General features: G+C 49.2%; 1 protein-coding gene and 1 long non-coding RNA gene across 2 annotated transcripts in view; both read left to right on the top strand.

Moving 5' to 3' along the window:
• The first annotated feature begins 429 nt into the window (after positions 1-429).
• sptbn5 (spectrin, beta, non-erythrocytic 5) overlaps positions 430-17,577 on the top strand; it is a 35,659-nt gene continuing 18,511 nt past the window's right edge. The window contains exons 1-23 of the mRNA XM_084683183.1: positions 430-510; positions 1,619-1,753; positions 6,122-6,289; positions 6,407-6,684; positions 7,123-7,351; positions 8,762-8,956; positions 9,134-9,352; positions 9,602-9,822; positions 9,976-10,114; positions 10,372-10,583; positions 10,869-11,022; positions 11,121-11,321; positions 11,531-11,737; positions 11,922-12,084; positions 12,288-12,424; positions 12,545-12,769; positions 13,001-13,153; positions 13,350-13,480; positions 13,656-13,907; positions 14,434-14,721; positions 14,876-15,119; positions 17,090-17,229; positions 17,358-17,457. Of these exons, the coding sequence (XP_084539309.1) occupies positions 430-510; positions 1,619-1,753; positions 6,122-6,289; positions 6,407-6,684; positions 7,123-7,351; positions 8,762-8,956; positions 9,134-9,352; positions 9,602-9,822; positions 9,976-10,114; positions 10,372-10,583; positions 10,869-11,022; positions 11,121-11,321; positions 11,531-11,737; positions 11,922-12,084; positions 12,288-12,424; positions 12,545-12,769; positions 13,001-13,153; positions 13,350-13,480; positions 13,656-13,907; positions 14,434-14,721; positions 14,876-15,119; positions 17,090-17,229; positions 17,358-17,457 (4,272 nt within the window). The remainder of the gene's footprint in view (positions 511-1,618; positions 1,754-6,121; positions 6,290-6,406; positions 6,685-7,122; positions 7,352-8,761; positions 8,957-9,133; positions 9,353-9,601; positions 9,823-9,975; positions 10,115-10,371; positions 10,584-10,868; positions 11,023-11,120; positions 11,322-11,530; positions 11,738-11,921; positions 12,085-12,287; positions 12,425-12,544; positions 12,770-13,000; positions 13,154-13,349; positions 13,481-13,655; positions 13,908-14,433; positions 14,722-14,875; positions 15,120-17,089; positions 17,230-17,357; positions 17,458-17,577) is intronic.
• Positions 15,288-16,809, top strand: LOC146300040 (uncharacterized). Its single transcript, XR_014732028.1, has 2 exons — positions 15,288-16,361; positions 16,467-16,809. It is a non-coding gene; the product is annotated as an uncharacterized LOC146300040 (long non-coding RNA).

The raw sequence follows: 17,577 nt of genomic DNA, 5'->3' as shown, positions 1-17,577 counted from the left end.
TATCCATCTCCAGAGATTTCAATCTTACGTTCTGGAGTTGGAAGACCTGCAGTACTATATCTAATCAATATCACATTACAGTGTGCTTGATGATTTTTATTTGCTCCCCATGGTCCAATACCTAAGTAATGTATGTAAGATGCTAATTCAGCACTCCAGGTGCCTGTTTCAAATACCTCCACTCACCCTTCAGGTTATCCCTGATTTAAACGTATTTTTGTATAACAATATTGGTGATAAGCAGGTCAGATCAGTGACTTCTCTAAAAGGTGTGTAGTAAATAAGGATGTATTTCAACAATCCTGACGAGAAGTATTCCTGATAAATGTATTTGTGTTTGTGCTAAAAAGCTTTAACCAGCTTACCTTTGCCCCTTGTTTGATAATTTAGCTAACCCTGTCAGGTGAGTCTTCACCGGGCTGTAAATGCATGACTTCAGATGGCTTCAAAGTTCATCTCCACATTCCTGTCAGAATAAGCAGTCAGTCTGAGGTGTGCATGAGGGTTCCCGTGAGGCTGAGCTTACCTTTCTGGCTAGCAGAGGCAGCCTGCCTACGGTCCTGAAGGAGTGCGCCCACATCTGATCTAAACACATACAGAGGAGACAGAAGGTCAGTGGTTGTGTTTCATGTGGATTTAGTGTGTGTAGTGTGTGTGTGTATAGTGTGTGTGTGCTTGTGCTGGTGTTTCTTTGCCACCACAGTTGACAAAATATACTTTTTATATTCGGGTTAATTTGAGGTTCTGCAAGAGTTGTGTAGTACCCGTGTTTTCACACTATAGAATATTCCTGTAGTATCATCACCAAGTAGAAGTCCCGTCTGAGTTGAGTGACCTCACAAGTGATTTTCATGGTTGGTTTTAGGGGAGTTTGAGACTCAGAAGTTCATTTTTGGAAGTTGTACATATGCAATTAAAACAGCTTGACAAAATACATAAATTGTTAGACTACTGGAAATGATCGTTCCATTGCCAGCCTCAGGTCTTCTCTAGCGAGCTCTACCTCCAGTACTGTCCAGGGTACAGTGCCAGGAACAGTGCCAGACTTACAATGTCTTTAAGGATACAAAGACCACAGCAAGATAATATAACCTATCTGCAAACAAAATGTGAGGTATTTTTATAGCGCTGTTATAAAGGCTTGTAAAGGGGAGAATACATTAAGAGAATAAAGATACTGTCAGCAACAGACGTCATCATATTAACAATTCTGAGAACGCTTTCGCTGAAATTAAACTGAATGAGTCTAAATGTGACTGAGATAGAACTGTCTGTCCATCTATCTGTTGGTCCATCCATCCATCCATCCATCTGCCTGCCTGCCTGCCTGCCTGCCTGCCTGCCTGTCTGTCTGTCTGTCTGTCTGTCTGTCTGTCTGTCTGTCTGTCTGTCTGTCCTCAAGGGATTGGTCTATCTGTCCTCAGGGAAGCACTGTCTGTCTGTCTGTCTGTCTGTTTGTCTGTCCATCTGCCTGTCTGTCTGTCTGTCCATCTGCCTATCCTCAAGGGATTGGTCTGTCTGTCCTCAGGGAAGCAGTCTGTCTGTTTGTCTGTCCACCTGCCTGTCTGTCTGTCTGTCTGTCTGCCTGTCCTCAAGGGATTGGTCTGTCTGTCCTCAGGGAAGTCGTCTGTCTGTCAGGATGGATGGGGAGGAGTATGAGACTGGCCGCATCCGGGAGCTGCAAGAGCAGCGCATGGCCGTGCAGAAGAAGACCTACACCAAGTGGATGAACAGCGTCTTCTCCAAGAATGGGGTGAGAAAAGTCCTATTGGGCACGCTGGAACACATCTACAGATCCATAGAGACCAAGGCCACACCAGACCAAGTCTGAAACATGCCTACAGGCCTGTAGAGACCAGGAGGCTGTGTGGAACACATATACACAGAGAGACCAGGGTTCAACTCCCTGCCTGCTCCGGTTCTTTCTGAGTAGCCCTCCCCTCTTTCTTCCCTCCCACGACCCTCTCTGCTGTCCTCCTGTTTGGCCGACGGAAAAATATGGTTGGAGGGTGGACCTCTCCTCACCTTTCTTCCCTTCTAAAGGGTTCCTCAAAGCTTCACACGGAGGGTTCATTTCTGTGGGGTCCCAGGGGCCCCCCTGAAAATGTTGTAAGCCTGACCCCCCCACCCCTTCCACACACACATCATTTTCAAGTCATTTATCAAAGTGGACACCCCCGCAAGTGTCAGAGATATTTATGTTAGGCCCCCCAGTATGTTTGTGTGTATCCTTATTGCTGGACACCATCCAGAATCATGCGCTCACAGTCTGTGGAGATGGATATCTACAAGGACAGGGCATTCTTCTTCTCTTAAACTATATTCACACACGGTACCAGGTTCACAAAGAACAGCTGAGACAAGACACTAGCTTTTGATTGTCCCCTGCAAGTCTTTCTATGAGTTTTCACTGATTAAAACTGTGCCGGGTGAGAGCTTTCGAAAGCAGGAGGCTTTAATGTTTATGTTAAAATAGTGTATGTACGCACCTTTTGGTGTTCATTATTTACAGTTGATACAGAGTCCTGGACTGGAGGTGGTGTGGGCCTCGCTCTGCTATCATGGAGCTGTTGTGGAAACCTTTTTGCTTTGTCATCACATGCAGTGATGTCATCTATCTGACAGGCCTTATCAGAGTTATTCCTACGCACGTACTGTATGTCAGATAACCTGTTCGCTAGCTTGGTTCAGTCACTCACAGACTCAGAGTCAGTTCTTACCTTCATGGTGCCTCACGGCAAATGTGTGATTTTCCCTTCCCTCGCTCCCCTCACCAACAACCTTACCTCACTCTCTGAGTGAGGTAAGGTTGTTCTGAAGGCTCTGAAGGCACCGACAGGCTTCGCCTCCTCCACAAAGTGACCCGGGCCTGCACACTAAACACCTCCATTCATCACCTCCCCCTGTCTCTCCCCTGGCACCATCGGCCACCTTCACTGACAACCTCTAGCTGCCTCAGGGCTCTAATATTCTCCCTATCAGCCTGTAGCGTTATCAGCAGAGCTCCAGTGAGCTCAGAACGAGTGACGGAGAGGCCAAGAGGTTATTCAGCAACAAAGACAAACACACAGCCCAGCAGAAGTTATTAGAGGAATGTGTACAGCAAGATGAATTGTAGGTTCGGAACTTACTGCAGATGTGGTTCCATTCCAGGCATTCTTCTGAGATTGAAGTATGATCGTGCACTTTGAGCTGGAGGAATCAACACACTCACTCACTCAGAGACACCGACACACACACACACACAGGGGTACAATAGGGGTAGAAAACAAGGATAGATGTGCCTGGGAAGGTGTCTGGCATGTTCTTTTTAAATTACTGGAAACCCAGGTATATATTCTGGACTGTATGTGCTTAGTTTGGAAGGGGAAGGCATACATCTGTATGTAATCTACACAATCCGTCACTGTACACCGCAAAACCTGAAGTTGTTTACTCAAACTGTTTGATGAAATGAATTGCCTAGAGCCATATAAGTTGAAGAACTGGAATAATTTGGAGTGCAAATTGAATGATTGATCCGGTTCTTCAACTCAATGCCTCTAGACAATTCACAAGTTAGAGTAAATTTACCTTTTCCTTAACCTATTTTATAGTGTATATGAGTCATATCTTCCTTCCGCTGTTGACCAGACATATCTGTGAGGTCTGATGCCAGCCTAGCTGCTGTCTTGTCTTACATTACATTTACATTTAGTCATTTAGCAGACGCTCTTATCCAGAGCGACTTACAGGAAGTACAGGGACATTCCCCCGAAGCAAGTAGGGTGAAGTGCCTTGCCCAAGGACACAACGCCATTTGGCAGGGCAGGGAATCAATCCAGGAACCTTCTGATTACTAGCCCGCCTCCCTCACCGCTCATCCATCTGACTCCTGGTAGGTGTATAGTAGTGATGTGTGATCATGGCCTCCAGTAGGTGGAGGAGGCTCGCTGGGTCTCACTGTCTTCTCACACAGCAGAGGGAGCAGGAAGCCTGGGACACAGCCTGCTGACGGAGGGTCAATATGTGACTGACTCACTCAGCCTTAACAGAGAGTGAAGGACAAACATGGAGAGAGGAGAGAGGGAGAGGGCGAGGGAGAGGGAGAGGGAGAGGGAGAGGGAGAGGGAGAGGGAGAGGGAGAGGGAGAGGGAGAGGGAGAGGGAGAGGGAGAGGGAGAGGGAGAGGGAGAGGGAGAGGGAGAGGGAGAGGGAGAAGGAGAGGGAGAGAGAGAGAGAGACAGAGAGAGAGAGAGGGAGAAAGAGAGAGAGAGATAGATAGACACATAGATAGAAAGACAGATGGGCGGGGGAGACAGAGTGAGTTTGGCATTGCCTCAGCACCAATCAGACACACAGGAAGGAGAGCGAGGACTAAGCATCTTTTTATAGAATTACCTTTGTTTAATGTTTTGTCTCCCGGGGAGATAACATTGTTACGTATATCATGAGGTCCCAGAGAGAAACATGGAGGAAACACAAGGGAACAATGTAAAAGAGAACAGAACAAAATGGATCTTCAAAATAATCTGACACATGGGGCTTCAGAAATGTGAATAGAAATGCGACACATTCTATTCTGAGGTAGTCAGATGGCTGAGCGGTTCGATTCCCCGCCCTGCCAAATGACGTTGTGTCCTTGGGCAAGGCACTTCGCCCTACTTGCCTCGGGGGAATGTCCCTGTACTTTGTGTAAGTCGCTCTGGACAAGAGCGTCTGCTAAATGACCAAATGTAAATGTATTCCTTTCTGTTCCAGTGTATTCTATAATTTTCTTCTCTATTATATTCCCCTGTGTAAGAAACATACAACACCTCAAGTGTCTTTTAAATGCTTCCCTTTCCTCCCCCTCATCCCTTTCCCTTTCCTCGCACTCTCTCTCTTTCTCCGTCCATCTCTCATGGGTGCTGTTCACCATAAATCATACATTAGCAACCTGTGGAGTGTCATAGGAGGAAAGGTTCTGGAGCTTGTAGATAAACATGTGAACGTCCTCCTGTAAGCTGGAATTCACGGTGCCACAGCATACATGCTGAAGACACTGCATCCTGGCAAGGCTCTCATAGTGTAAACATCAACCAGTATCGGCAATCCTGTAGCTGTAGAACGTGTGTAGGTATGTGTGTGTGTGTGTACAGTGTACAGTGTACAGTGTACAGTGTGTGTTTGGAGTGTGTTTGTACACTGCAACAAAATCAATCATATTCAGCACATATTGCAGATTCTCCCACTACATGCGAGCCTGTGTTTGTGTTTGTGTCTCTTTGAGTAATGGACTTCTATGTAATGTACGGTATAAGACTATATATCTTGGTCCCACACTCAATATGTGCTTTCATAGGGAACTGGTTTGCCTCCACCTTTCTTAGATAAGAAAGAGGAGAGGAGAGGAAAACAGGAGAGAGGAGAGGAGTCTTGACTCTCAAAGTCTGTGTTTTAGGGTGTGGTCCTCTGCTCTTCGAGTGAGGCCTGGGCTGTGCTCACAGTGAGGCTTCACAGTATGACTCCAGTGGATCAGTGTCTGCTCTTTACTGTTTCATATTCCTCCTCCATCATCTTGAAAAAGACCCATGTCAGAGGGTGGGGTGTCTGAGTCATTCTGTTATAGACCCCGGAGGCAGCAGGCCAGACACACACACACACACACCCATGCTAGCACGTGCACACACACACACATACGGGGACACACAGCTAGTGTTTCTTACCCCTCCCAGTCCAATTTCACTGAACTAGACAAACTTGTGAAAGGAGAAACCACCCAAGAAAAAAATTGAATTCTGCTGAAGTAATGACATTGTCTGTCATGTGCTTCTAGTCGGTCAGGGATGTGACTCAGATAGATGACGTTGCTATAGATAGATAATGTCTGCAGTAGAAATGGGATCACATAAACAGTCAACCTTATACAAAATTTCCTGAAAGGCTTTGAATGGAATCATGTGATTTCCTGGGGGAACCTGTGCATGTACATGTGCATGCAGCCATGCAGTTGACACAAGCGTGTTTGTGTGTATCTGTATGTGTGTGCATGTCTGTGTGTGTGTGTGTGCGTGTGTGCATGTCTGTGTGTGTGTGTGTGTGTGTGTGCGTGTGCGTGTGTGTGTGTGTGTGTGTGTGCATGTGTGTGTGTGTGTGTGCAGGAGGAGGTGAGTCTGAGTGATGTCTACACAGAGCTGAAGACAGGCATCCACCTGGTGCGTCTGTTGGAGCTGATCTCCGGGGATAAGCTGCCTTCCACAAGCCGTCCCAGACTCCGTGTCCACTGCCTGGAAAACAACAGCATCGCCATCAAGTTCCTCAAGACCAAGGTATCATGGCTGCCCCTCACATCCAAGGGAGGGGAGACCTGATCAGAAAACGTGACCGGTATTTTAGTCCTCATGTAGGCCTAATTGTTTCCGACCAATCCTCTGTCTTGCTCTCAGATTCGTGTGGATCTGATTGGTCCAGAGAATGTGGTGGATGGAGACCGCACCCTGATCCTGGGTCTGCTCTGGATCATCATCCTACGCTTCCAGATAGGGGCCATCAATCTGGACGAGGTCGACAGTGGGAATGCCAGCCTCGCCCGTCGCTCTGCCAAGGAGGCCCTGCTGATCTGGTGCCAGCACAAGACGGCCGGCTACGCCAACGTCAACGTGCAGAACTTCTCTGGTAGCTGGAGGGACGGCCTGGCGTTTAACGCCCTGATACACGCGCACAGGTAGTGTTTACACACACCACACTCATGCAGGGGCCACAGTAGCATCTAAATGTAATGTGTGAACCGAATTGAAGCTTGTGGCTCAACATATATTAAGGAACCATACCCCCCCAACCCTGCCTACCACCCCTACCAACCCTGCTAACCCTCCCATTCCCCTCCCAACCCCCCCACCCCCCTCCACCCCTGCCAACCTTTCTCCCCGCCTCCTCCACCCCCCTCCCACCCCTGCCAAACCTCCCACCCCCCCTCCTCCACCCCCCCCCCCTCCTCCACCCTACCTACCACCCCTACCAACTCTACTAACCCTCCCATCCCCCTCCCAAACCCCCACCCCCATCCTCCATCCCCCTCCACCCCCTCCACCCCGCAAACCCCCCCACCCCCCCTCTCCCACTCCCCTCCCACCCCTGCCAAACCTACCACCCCCCATTCCAGGCCCGACCTGTTTGACTACCACCGTCTTGGAGAGGACGATCCCAAGCGGAACCTTGCGCACGCCTTTGCGGTGGCGGAGCAGGAGCTGGGCATCATGCAGCTGCTGGACGTGGAGGACATGGTGGTTCCTCACCCTGACGAGAAGTCCATCATGACCTACGTGTCGCTCTACTACCACTACTTCTCCAAGATGAAGCAGGGACAGACCATCCAGAAGAGACTCGCCAAGGTACGGCAAGCGCAGGGGGAGTGGAGGTCACCGTGTCAGTGTGTGTGCCCTGTGCCCATTCTAAAAGGCATACAGTTGCAGACACACAATATTCAACTGTGAATCTCCCCAAATGAAGTTGAGACTCCCTCTACAGGCTTGTGTGTGAACTACATCCTGGATTTCTATACTGTAGCTCTGCATTCGTGTACTGGGATACAGTTTTGTATGTTTCTATTCGAAGAGTAGAGAAGAAGAGTAGAGAAGCTGATCTTAGACCACTGCTTATGGGCTCTAAGCAGTGGTCTCTAAACCAGGGCAGAGCCTGCTGGTCTGACCAGGTTAGGGAACTGAGTAAAGTGACAGCGTAGGAAGGAGGGAATGGAGGGAGTAAAGAAAAGGAGGTAGAGGGAGGAGTGAGGGAAGTCAGGAGAGGTGGAAGGAAAAAGTAATTGGAGCAGCCTTGGGTGGATGCGTGGACCTGTGACACTAATCAGATCAGCCCAGACACTGATCCCCTAACGCAGACTGACATTAACACTCGCACACACACACCCACACCCGTGCGTGCTTACAAGCACACACACAAACACACTGAGACAAACAGTAGCCACGAGTGAGACAACATTGAGAAGAATCCTGGAGCTACTAGCTACTCCCCAATGCAGTGTTAAAGTATTTAACTATTTCTTAAATAACCATTGGTAACAAAGGTAGGGAGGAAGCTTTCCTGGGATTTGGAGTATTAGCTTGTTGGACAGACTAGCGTTAGCATTAGCTTCCCAGAGCTAACACAGATACAGTGTATGTGTGTGTTGAAGCCTTAGCAGGATGACACATCCACTGTGAACACGTATGTACGCAGTCAGCTTTATGAGCATGTGCTGAGCCAGCAAAGAGGGACAGGATGTATGTGCACTCAGGTGCATCCTGAACATAACTGACAGGAGTCCAAGACCAGAGAGTTGAGGGCAGATTTTCGAGGAGCAGGCGGCATGGCTTCCCGGGCTGGCCAGAATAGGTGGACAGGGCAGCGCGGCAGGATGGCGTCGCCCCGGTGCAGGTGACGGTGGTGATGTCATGTCCCTGGGGGGGTGTCTCAGCCAGCAGTGGTTGCGTAGGCAACACAGGAGACTCTCTTCAGATGCCGTGAGAGTCATGCTGACGCTCAGCAAGGTGGGTGTCTGCCTGCTCTCTGGGCTGTAGCCTCTAGGTGGAGCTGTGTTTGTGCTGTGTCTGGAGGTGCGCTTCTAGGTTTGCAGGTTTCTAGAAGGTGGTGTGTGCCTAAGAAGTGTGTGTAGGTTATTTTGGTAAGTCTCTTTAGGTTTCTGTGCGTCTGTTGGTTGTGAGGTTCATGGGTGCACCCCTCTCCCCACTCCCCTCCTCTCCCCTTCCCTCCTCTTCACTCCCCTCCCCTCTCCACCTCTCCAGATCGTGGGTCTACTGAAGGAGCTTGACGACCAGAAGGTTCTCTATGAGAGCCTGGTGTCAGACCTGCTCCTCTGGATCAGAGCCAAGGTGGTGCAGCTGAACGATCGCTCCTTCCCCAACTCCCTCAGAGAGATGCAGGTCCTCGTCAGCGCCTTCAAGACCTACCGTACCGTGGAGAAACCGCCCAAGTACCAGGTACTCTGTCAGACCTCTGAAGTTACACAAAACCTGTTATATAATTCATCCATTTGTCCATCAACCTTCTAATTCATTCAGTTTCTGCGTCATCATCAATGACATATTGTAATTTTGCTTTATCGCCATACTTTGCTTTCCTATCCACCTTCATGAATTCTTTCCCCCACTCTCCAGGAGCGTGGAGCAATCGAAGCCCACCTGTTGAGCCTCCGGACCCAGCTGATGGCCAACAACCAGTGGGCGTACGTGCCCCCGGAGGGGCGGACCCTGGGCGACGTGGAGCGGGGCTGGGCACAGCTGGAACGAGCGGAGCACGAGAGGGAGGGTGCCATACAGGGGGCGCTGATGAGGCTGGAGCAGATGGAACAGCTGGCCAAGAATTTCCACAGGAAGGTGTGAATATGCTGTCGTCATATAAGATTATTTCATGAAATTGTGACATCCTGCAATTCAGCACTGCTACCTGTTTGGATTCCTCCAGTTTCCTGGACAGAGCTGAGAAATGACTTCAGATGAATACAATACAGGACTCACCATCTCTGTCCACCTGAAAATAACATCCAAAACTATCGGAAAAACCCTTAAACATCATTAAATAGCTTAGCTGTACCTATCCCCCACCCCTCCACCTCCATTCCCCAGGCTGCTCTGAGGGAGAACTACCTGGAGGACACCCAGGGTCTGGTGAGGAGGCAGGACGTGAGGGGGCTGGCCAATCTGGAGGAGGCCCAGGCCGCGGCTCGCCGCCTGGAGGCCCTGGAGACAGACGCCCTGGCCAGGGAGCCCCGCTTCAGGGCCCTGAGGGACATGGCTGCCCTCATAGAGAGAGGAGACTACCACAGCAAAGAGCAGGTCACCCGGAGGTAGGGCAACTGGGATTCAAAACTTGCCATCTTTGTTTACACGGCTTACCTTTTTCTACTGACGATAGGGTTTTTCTCACGAGGACTTATAGGAAAAAGGAAATTAATTTTGAATCTCCTCTCTTGTTTGCTCTTCTCCTCTATCTGCTCCAGGGAAGAGAGCATCACACGGCGCTGGAGGGATTTGCTGCAGCAGCTGGAGCAGCAGAGGGGGATGCTGGGAAATGTAGTCCACACATTGAATGTGCTTCGAGACATAGAGCTGGTCTCCCAGGAGCTGAAAGAACTACAGGTGCAAGACCCTAAAGATTTGTCCTGACTTTCTGTGTTTAAGCCACGATGGTGTAGTAAATTGTCATTAACTTGCTTTGGTTGATGCCTCATGTTCTCTCTCTCTCTTTTTTCTCCCTCTCCCTCTCCCTCTCTCTCTCCCCTCTCTCTCTCTCTCTCTCTCTCTCTCTCTCTCTCTCTCTCCCTCTCCTTCTCTCTCTCTGTCTCTCTGTCTCTCTCTGTCTCTCTCTCCCCCTCCCTCCCTCCCTCCTGCTCCAGGCCCTGGCAGGGTCAGCTGAGCTGGGGAGGCAGCTGGCTGAGGTGGTGTCTCTGCTGCAGCAGCAGGATCTGCTGGAGAGCCAGATCTCCACCCAGGGTGAGGCGCTAACCACCATCAGCAGGGGGCGCCACAGAGACGCTCCCCAGGTCCAGACCAGGATCAAGGCTCTCAACGCCCAGTTCAGCTCTCTGGAGGCTCTCAGCAAGAACAGGTGGGCTAGGGTGCTGCTCCAGTCGTGGGCTGGTGTCTGTTTCTGAAGCTGTAGAGCCCTGGATGTAAAAGAATGATGGTCTGTTGGTTGGAAGGTATATTTGATGTTTTATCTAGGGTGGAGCTCAGTGGTTAGAGCTTTTGACTGCAGATTAAGAGTTCACAGATTCACACCCTACCCTCCCACCCCCCCTGTGCTATAAAACTCTTACCCCAAGCTGCAAAGCTCTGCTTTGGATACAAGTCTCTTCTAAGTGAGCATAACTTTCACCGGGTGTCTCTGCAGGAGGAAGCAGCTGGAGGTCCAGCTGAGACTGTTTGAGTTCTTCCACGACTGTGACGAGGTGGAGGCGTGGATATACGAGAGGTGGCTCCGCCTCCAGACCGCCGGCCTGGGGCGCGACCTCAGCCAGATCCAGCTGGCCATTCAGAAACACAAGGTGTGACTGGAGACATGCGCAAGACACGCACACACACACACGCACACACACACACACACACACACACCTCCAACCATCTCTCCGTGTCGTCTCCCCAGGTGCTGGAAGCCGAGGTGCAGTCCAACGAGTCTTGGTGCTCTGGGGTCGTAGGTCGGGGGCAGGAGCTGTGTAGCCGATGCCCCCCCAGCGAGCAGGCCATCCAGAAGTGGGTCAGAACCCTGAAGAAACAGTGGAACCACCTGAGGGATGAGGTGGTCAGCCACAAGAACCGGCTGCATGCCGCCACAGTCATCAAACAGGTAGGCAGAGGACGCCAGTCATGCACGGTTAAGGGTTTGCGGAGTACGCAGAGATGAACCACAGCCTTTGTCATGGACAGACAGTATACCTGCTTCGATATCATGTCATTTTTAAGAGATTCCTCACCCCTATAGCACTGCTTGGACTGTTTGGGCAATGTGCACAATGTTTGTTGCATGTCACCTCTCTTCAACTCTACTTTCCTCAGTACTTTGCTGATGTCACAGAAGCCAACTCGTGGCTGAGCGACAGGAAGCCGCTGCTGACCAGTGAAGACTACGGCAAAGATGAATCCAGCACCGGTGCGCTGTTACAGCGCCACCTACGTCTGGAGAAGGAGATGGGCGCGTACTCCACCGAGGTGAAAAGACTGGGGGAGCAGGCCAAGAACGCTGCACAGATGTCTCCTCTCACTGTGAGTTCATCATCAGATCAGTAACATTTAACACCTCACCAGCAGTCGGAGTGAATCCTGAAAATAACAGTTTGAACCTCAAGAGCAAATTTTTTGTCTGTCTCATTGCATGATATTAGTTGAAACGACTGAACCAATGTCCGCCGTCTTGTTCACCTTTGACCTTTGATGCCTGTGAGTGTAGGCGGAGCCTCAGCAGAGCAAGATGGTCCAATACAGTGACTCCTCTGGGGAGGAGGAGGGGCCAGGAGCCATGACATCACCTCGAGGAGGGAAGCCCGGCCCAACCTCCATCCAGACACAGAGTAGAGAGGAGGCCAAAGCCAAGATCAGATACAGATACAGAGGTACTCACTCTCTCTTCTCTCTAGGATGACCTCCAAGACCGTTCCCTGAAAAGCCCAGGCTTTGCGGTCACAGAGAATGTTGAATCGTAAACTAGTAAAAAAAAAAGTGTTCTACAGTCGCTGTTTTGCATGTTGCGCAGTGTGTGATGTTAGCTGGCGCTTGTGGTGACGTGGTGTGTCTGCTGGGCTGGTCTGACGAGCAGGAGTACAGGCGAACTGGGACCGTGGTGAGGTGGTGACCATCCTCAGCAGAGACCATGGTGAGAAGGTCTTGGCCAGGGACACCAAAGGAAATGAACAGTTGGTTCCAAAGACCTATCTCAACGAGCTCCCAGCCACAGTAAGACTTTCATACTCTGTTCGCATTCTAAGAAATAAGATTGTATTTTTAAAAGGTGTTTGAAACCAGTTCATATTTAATATTTAATAAATATTGCATGTCAATATTTTCTCTGGTTAGGCTACACCGTCTACACCACCTCCACCCACCAATGGGGTGTCTAAGCCAGAAAGCGGGAAGCTGACCAGGAAGTTGAGTCGTCCTCGGCGCAGCCGGTCAATGCGTCGCGGCACAGCAGAGGTCCAGACTGCCTCGATCCCGGACCCTCACTACCAGAGGAACACCATCCAGAGCACCCAGAGCAGCCTGGATGAGGACTACAACTCGCTCCACAACCTGGCCAAGGTACGAGGTGCAGTTTGACAGGCCGGGTGTTACTAAAGCGGGACCGACATGTGAATATGACTGAAAATCTGACATTTTGGGCCGCAAGCCCTTTTCAGGGTTCACTCTCTGAAGCTTTAAGTCTGTGTCCACAACCTCCCTGTAACCGACATGACTTATTCTGCTGCCACTATTAGTTTGTAAAGTGTGTGAGGTTTGTGATGAAGTGTGTGTGTGTGTGTTGTCCCCCAGTCTCGGAGGACGACCCTGGAAGAGATGGTGCGTCTCCATCGCTTCTACAACACTTGCCAGGAGTTTGAGTCCTGGATGGAGGACAAGGAGAAAGTCCTGAACACGTTCAGCTCCTCTGCAGAAAACATGGGAGTTGCACAGGCCAAGTACGAGGTGAGAGTGTAACTAGTTATCTTTCTTGTGTTGCGTAGGCTAAGGAACATCTATCTCTTTAGATGTTCTGCACTTTCTGCACCAACTGTTCTACTGATCTACCCTTCCTCCTGACTCTGCAGTTTTATCCTAACTAGAAGAAAACAGGTCCGTTTGTTACTGTGATTGTCATCCTTCAAAACCCTTTTTGTTTCAGAACTTCCTCACAGAGCTAGCGAGTGGGAGGGGTCAGCTGGATGACATTACCAGCCTGGGAGAGGAGCTGGTGAGAAGCAGACACAGCAAACAGCAGGAGATTAAAACCAGACAAAGACAGGTTTCGCGCAGGTAAGTTTAGATATGATTCACTTTGCACCACGGCCGCATCCTCAGATATTTAAAAAAGCTCTCCCACCCACATTCGAAAAACAAAGCTGTGGCCTTGGATGAGGAGCAAATTCACATCGTTATCTACTGACGAGTGCAAGTGACTGTCCCGTCCGTGGGTCCTCCCGACCACTAGGTGGGAGCACATCCAGCGCCTGAAGGATGAGAAGGGCCAGGAGCTGCTGAGCGGGGCCGACGTGCGCTCCTTCCTGCAGAGCTGTGAGGAGGCTCGGGGTCAGCTCCAGGACCAGCTGGTCCTGCTGGAGCCCCTGGATCCAGGCTGCAGCCCTGGCACCCTGCTGGCCGAAGAGAGGACCCAGACCCAGGCCCTCAGGGACATCCACACCCTGGAGAGGAAGATCGCTTACCTGAAGAGCGTGGCCAAAATGTGAGGCGTGTGCGGTGGATGGCGAACGTGTGTTGTGTTTGTAATCATCTGCTGTTTGTTCTGGTTCCACTGTACGATTTTGATAATCTCTGCGAAAGCGGATAAGTGACACGGGGGAGAAGGAGTTGAAATGACATTACATTACATTTACATGTATTCATTTAGCAGATGCTTTTATCCAAAGCGACTTCCAAGAGAGAGCTTTACAAAGTGCATAGGTCACTGATAATAACAACAAGATTGCCCCAAGCATTGCGGGTAGCCAAAACAAGAAGCACACATTGTGAACAACCAAAAAAAAAGTGCCAAAGGGAAGAACCATAAGAGCATGTAGTTCAGCAAGTTACAATTAAACAAAATGAAACGTTAAGTGCAAGTGTACCTGTAGAAAAGCAAGCAACAGTAAAGCAAGCAACAGTAAATGTGATTTGCTTTCAAACACCTACAGTTGTGATTTACACAAGGAAGACATTTCTTTTGATTGAGCGTATCGTTCATGGATCCTCCCCTTCATCCTCTGCAACAGGAAGCAGGACTGCAGCCCGGCAGAGAGTGCGGCCATCCTGGAGGAGGTGCGTGGTCTGGAGGCGTTGCTGCTGCAGGTGAAGCAGCAGGCGACAGAGAGACAGCAGCAGCTGGAAGAGGCCAAGAGGCTGCAGGATTTCCAGCTGCAGACCAAAGACCTGGTCCTCTGGGCCGGGGCCACTCAAGAGCGCCTCCTGGAGGACGAGTCAGGCACGGACGTAGCGTCGGCCCTGGCCCTGCTCAAAGACCACCAGGACCTGAGGTTGGAGATAGAGGAGCAGAGAGACAGGTGAGCGCAGGGACAATACACACATGCACACTGGTAGTCGCAAACCTACGCACCAATATGATACATATATATGAGAGAGAATCACACCAAATTCATATATATGAGAGAGAATAAAGGTTGTGCCTTGATACCTAAATATGTGTCCTTCCCCTAGGCTAAAACGGATGGACAAACTGGGCAAGTCCCTGGAGAGGAGCACCGGGGCGAGAGGTGGAGCAGAGATCCATCAGACCCTGGACAAGCTGCACTCTGACTGGACCAAGCTGGACAGCCTGTGGGCCAGTAGGAACCGCCGTCTGGAGCAGGGCCTGGAGCTACAGAAGCTGAACAAGGAAGCCGACAGGATAGATGCATCCCTATCTGGACACGAAGCCAGACTGAGAATTCAAGATCTGGGGGTGAGGAAAAGAATATTAAGATTTGTTCTCAAAAATATACTGCACATTTTGATTGGAAGCGACTGTATGTATTCACTCTGGTGAGTAAATAGGCTACCAGTGATATGAAACGCATTCAAAGCCTCGATCTTTGTGTTTAGTGTAATTCTGTATTCTGCTGACATATATACAGTGAGTCCAATATGTATTTGATCCCTTGCTGATTTTGCCGGTTTGCCCACTAATAAAGACATGATCAGTCTATAAATTTATGATAATATGTATTCAAACATGGAGAGACAAAATATCAAAAAGAAATTCCAGAAAATAACTTTAAAGAATATATTTTAATTAATTTGTATATCATTGAGGGAAATAAGTATTTGATCCCTCTGGCCAAACACACTCAATACTTAGTGGCAAAGCCTTTGTTTGCAAGCACAGCAGTGAGACGTTTTTTGTAGTTAACCACAAGTTTAGCACACACACCAGGTGGAATTTTGGCCCACTCTTCTTTGCAGATCCTCTCTAAATCATGAAGGTTGGTGGGCTGTCGCCTGGCCACTCTGACCTTCAGCTCCCTCCATAGATTTTCGATCGGATTGAGGTCCGGTGACTGGCTGGGCCATTCCATGACCTTGATGTGATGTTTCTTGAGCCAATCCTTTGTTGCCTTTGCTGTGTGCTTCGGGTCATTATCATGTTGGAAGACCCAACCACGGCCAATTTTCAGCTTCCTGGCAGAGGGGAGGAGGTTGTCCTTCAGGATTGTACGGTACATGGCTCCATCCATCTTCCCAGTGATGCGGTGAAGTGGCCCTGTACCCTTGGCGGAGAAACACCCCCAAAACATTATGCTTCCACCTCCATGCTTGACGGTGGGCACAGTGTTCTTGGGGTCATAAGCAGCATTTTTTTTCCTCCACACATGACGGGTAGAATTGAGGCCAAAAAGCTCAATTTTGGTCTCGTCCGACCACATAACTTTCTCCCAATAACTTGGTTCATCTTTCAGGTGATCATTGGCGTACTTAAGGCGCGCGTCCACATGTGCCTTTTTGAGAAGGGGTACCTTTCGGGCACTGCGGGATGTTAACCCATTGCTGCGCAAAGTGTTGCCTATTGTTTCCTTGCAAACTGTGGTCCCAGCTGCCTTCAGGTCATTTGCCAACTCCTGCCGAGTGGTTGCAGGATGATTTTTGACCGTTCTCAGAATCATTGCTACCCCACGAGGTGGAATCTTCTTAGGAGCACCGGACCGAGGTCTGTTGATGATCATGTTATGCTTTTTAAATTTTCTTACAATTGCACCAATGGTTGTTACCTTCAAATCCAACACCTTGCTAATCTTTTTGTACCCCATTCCAGCTTTGTGGAGATCAACAATCCTGACTCTGAGGTCCTGAGACAGCTCTTTGGTCTTCCCCATGGTGAACAGTTTGGAATCTGTCTGATTGTCTGATTCTGTGAACAGGTGTTTTTCACACGAGTGATTAGTGAGAACAGGTGGCTTCAGTTCAGGTAACAAGTCGATTGGGAGTGTCTACCTGGTCTGTAAAAGCCAGAACTCCTAATGAATACTAAGGGATCAAATACTTATTTCCCTCAATGAAATACAAATCAATTAATATATATTCCTTAGGTTCATTTTCTGGATATTTTTTTTGATATTCTGTCTCTCCATGTTTGAATACATATTATCATAAATTTATAGACTGATCATGTCTTTATTAGTGGGCAAACCGGCAAAATCAGCAAGGGATCAAATACATATTGGACTCACTGTATGCTTTAGGTCAGGATCAGTACTTAAGTCTTCCACAGCCCTACGTTGATAATCCTCCAGATAAGATAATATGTGTAAGATGGCGCTGGGTAGGCCTGGTCTGTGCTTCGTCTACCCAAAGTCAACCTGCTCACGGGCACAGAAAGGGGATAGCCCACTGAGACTAACCCTAACCTTAACCCTGTCTGTGGGTGTGTGTGTCTAGGACTCGGTGGACAGTGTCCACAGTCTTCTGGGTAGACAGGAGGAGCTGGAGGATCTACTGAAGGCCCTTGACCATCAGATCAACCTCTTCCAGGACAGGAGCCAACAGCTCATAAGCAAAAGACACTTTGCATCCAAACAGTACGACCTTAATCCTTATGTCATACAATGGCACACTTCACATATGCTATGACTAGATAAGCATCAAAACTGTGTATACATAAAAAGTGTTGTATAAAGGAAATTTCATGCATCCGTCTCTTTCCTAGGATCCAGGAGAGACTGCAGGGTATTGAAGAGCGCAACAGGAAGCTTGGAGAGAGCTGTCGACAGAGAAGACATCTCCTATTAGCTTCCAGGAAGTACCAGGTACCAAACACACCATAAAAAGCCTAACAAATTTATATTAGTTTGTTTAGTTACTCACGTTGCTTTGTGAGATTTTGTTTTTTGTTTTTGTGTGTGTTTTTTTTTTATGAAATGAAAATC

The sequence above is a fragment of the Hypomesus nipponensis genome, chromosome 3, assembly GCF_054491055.1.
Source record: "Hypomesus nipponensis isolate SF chromosome 3, ASM5449105v1, whole genome shotgun sequence".
Classification (NCBI taxonomy): domain Eukaryota; kingdom Metazoa; phylum Chordata; class Actinopteri; order Osmeriformes; family Osmeridae; genus Hypomesus; species Hypomesus nipponensis.
Note: the sequence above shows the minus strand (reverse complement) of the source record. Positions and strands in the feature narration are given on the sequence as shown.